The following is a 3,400-nucleotide window of genomic DNA, read 5'->3' on the forward strand; positions in this document are numbered from 1 at the left end:
CCAGCATTCTGACTTCAGCTGTGCTCAGAACAGAAAACCAGCTTAGAAGGTAGAAACACGCACTCTGAAGCCTTATTCAGAAAAAGAATTACTGCTGATGATTTTTTTCTATAGTTTTGAAAGGTACTTTTAAGAGAGAAATCAAGTAGGATTTCTCACTCAGCTGGGATGTTCAAGACAGGTTATAAGAAGAATTAGTCCACTATTTACTAAAATATGAGAGCCAAAGATTTGTGACTGAAACAGTAGTTGTCATTAAAATACACTGCCCAGCTGTGTGGCCATGCGTTTGGACATGGTAAAATTTAAGGCGGTGATGAGAGGCAGCCAATGACGACCAGCCAGGTGAAAATTCTACCAGCTCCTTAGCAGACCCTGGAAAGTTTCTCCTCCCACACATGTGTGAGTCAAGCTTTGCTCCAAGTCAAGGAGAAAGCAAACATCTGTGGCCCTAGCAGCCTCTCTTATCGTCAACTCCAGACACTAAAAAGAAAAACCCTAACGTTCAACAAATATATTCTTTGCTTTTAGCTTAATAAGGCATGCTATCACTACCAATTTCAGAAACAACTTACTTCTACTAGGTAAAAGACAATTGATAACTAAGTCTTTTACTTAAACATATTATAAAAACACATAGAGAGTTATATTGAGGAAATCGCTTAGGAATGACTTTAGTTTGTGGAATAAGTTTTCAAAACTGCAAAGTTGCGTTTGAGGAACTGTTCAGCAAAGACAGACTGGACTCCCTCTGATTGCAAAGGAACAACCAACTGAAAGAATAACACAGTATAAATTCTCTCTTCTAGAAATGATATTGTGTCATTAATACTGAAATCCTATTTGACTTAGGATTTTCAAGTTATACTAAGTTAGCATACCTTACATTTTTTAAAGCCCCAGATTTCGGGCAGTGTTTCATTCAAACTCATATTTTAGTGATATAATTACTAGAATTTTGGTAGGAAAAAACAGTCAGGTGGTAAATGAGATGAAAAGGGGAATTGAGGGGCCTTAGCTTTTATGGACTAGAGTCAGAATTCACATAGAGAAGGAAAAATAACCACTTCAGAGCTATGTCCAAGTTTTTAAATGCCTTCAAAGCAAAAGTGGCTTATTATTAATACTTCCTGATTCCTACGCTGTCCCGAAACCGGGAGGCCGAACCCAGTGAACCATGAAGTTCCTTTGTGGTGCCAAGGGGAGATCAGAACATAGGTTTACTTTAGAAATCTAAAACCAAAACCACACAGATCCAGTTCTAAATTCAATTTCTTAAACTCTTGTGACTAGATGGCCAGGAGGAAAAAAGAAAAGAAATGTAAAATTTGAGGACTTCTGAACAGAGGCAAACCTCCAGGCAGGCTACTGACTGCAGACTGATAGAGTCATCCCATTATGAGAATCAGAGAGTTCCCGGCTACTCCTTCCCCCACCTGTCAAGAGCCTGAAATAACACAAGCATGACGAAGAGAATGTTATTCTTTCCAGGCCTCTCGATTTATCCTACAAATACCACAGCGCCAAGTGGCTGGAAGTCAGGAACTGCACCTTAAATTCATGAACTCTGAATCATCCACCACGGGACTGCCATACACTCGCCACTTTCACGCACAGTCGCTCAACAAACGCTTATTGAACAGAAACTGAATTTATTCCACGCGTACGTGTTTCTACTGCTTTCTTACATCAACGTCTGGGTAAGATGGAATTAGAAAAAAACCGAGAAAAATAATCTCAATTACATATCCACTCACTCACAAACAAGCCAACGGCAAACCCGAGAAACATATCAGATCTACTTACTTGTATCTGAGAAATAGCCACTGGGTGATCCATAAGCCAAATAATATGATCCCGTTTATTTCTGATACAGAAAACGCCCACTTCACCCGATCGATGTAATCAAAAAACTTGTCGGGGAGCGGAGGGCTGAGCTCCTTGGGAGGGACCCTCTCATGCACAACCGTGATCATGACGGTCGTCAGGATGAGGTTGAAGAGCGCGTACACCAGGGCGATGCCCGTTTTCCACCACTCCAGGGGGAATTTGTTCCTCGATTCGGTGGGCATAGCGATTTGGATATAGTCCGGGTACTTCTTGGCGCCCTTTCGCAGCCCGGCGGGTAGGCTCTTAGGTTTGCCGTTGCCATTTTTGTTTTCTTCCCCGACAGGCTCTGCAGGTCCCGTGTACGTGGTGGTAGGGTCATTGGTTTGATTTTCCATATTTTCTTCCAGTTTTGCTGTCTCTATGACGATATCCATTGTCCCCCAGCCTTCAGAGCAAAAAGGAGATAGTGAAGTTCTTGTTCTTTGTGGAAGTGTCACTGTCTTAAACCCTTCTGTTTCCAAGATCCATGTGGACTCCTACGACGAACTCTGCCTCCTGCCACATGGCACAGCAGGCAGCCGCCCAGTGCCGTCCGTCCCCGCGGCTGCCCGCCGCACGCTCGCCGCTTTCAGCGGAGGAAGCCAATTCTTTCCCCCAAAAGATGTTACTATCTCACCTAAAAGCAAATAAAACTGCGTTCAGAAACTATGCTCATCCAAAACAAAACACTCTCAAACCCCTGCTGCTTATTATGAAGTCATAATAAGCTAGAAACTGCTCAGAGACCACATCACTCCTCCCCAAGACTATCTTTTAAAACTCTGGTGAGTTGCTTATGTGCATTTAATAATTCTGCCTTTGTCAAAATAGTCAGTTTTCTATCTTCTTATTAAAAACCTAAAGTCTTTTTAAAGTGATTACTTTCAAGAACAGATTTAAGAGTATCCCATTCCAGATATTTAAAACGGCCCTGCCTCAGTTTATCCTTTTATATTCAGAGATGCACAGCAGACACAAGGAAACCTGGCAGCCTTCAAAATAACAGTGACGAGATACACACAGCCTTAGCTAGGTCTCCCTTAGGTAACAAGCAGAATTTGTTATTTGAAGGATAAAATGATGTCCCATAATTGGCACGGCAGATCGGTAACTATAGATGATAGCATCTTGCTGCAGCCACCACGATTTCTAACAAACAAGAGAAAGCGACGTCCAGAGGACCAGCTCCGAGCACTCACCCGCCACGACCCCGCGGAGGAAAGGGTGCTGTGGCTGAAGCTCCACGGGCCCCAGGCGCAGACTTCTGTCCGACACAGAGCGCCCTGCTGCCGACCCTTTTATACTTGCCAGCCACACAGCCCCAGCTGTTCCCGATTTAGGAAAGCGGTATTTTAGTCCTGCTACGGAGCCTGAGGAGGTTTCCAGACCTCATAATTAGTCCCCACCCTGCGTACACGGCACAACGCGAGCATAAAGCTTCACATTTTCAAGGCTTCTCTTTCCAGGGCAACTTCAGGAAAAGAGGAGGAGGAGGGAAAACTCAAAGTGGTGACAGTTAAGCCTTTCTTTA

The 3,400-nt window shown here is 43.6% G+C and overlaps 1 protein-coding gene across 1 annotated transcript in view; it reads right to left on the minus strand.

Moving 5' to 3' along the window:
• Positions 1 to 2,556, minus strand: part of SGMS2 (sphingomyelin synthase 2) — a 21,351-nt gene extending 18,795 nt beyond the window's left edge. Inside the window, exon 1 of the mRNA XM_012655110.1 lies at positions 1,807 to 2,556. Coding sequence (XP_012510564.1) covers positions 1,807 to 2,264 — 458 coding nt within the window. The 5' untranslated portion in view covers positions 2,265 to 2,556. The remainder of the gene's footprint in view (positions 1 to 1,806) is intronic.
• Between the last annotated feature and the right edge of the window lie 844 nt (positions 2,557 to 3,400).

This window comes from Propithecus coquereli, unplaced genomic scaffold (genome assembly GCF_000956105.1).
Source record: "Propithecus coquereli isolate 6110/MARCELLA unplaced genomic scaffold, Pcoq_1.0 Scaffold46, whole genome shotgun sequence".
NCBI lineage: Eukaryota > Metazoa > Chordata > Mammalia > Primates > Indriidae > Propithecus > Propithecus coquereli.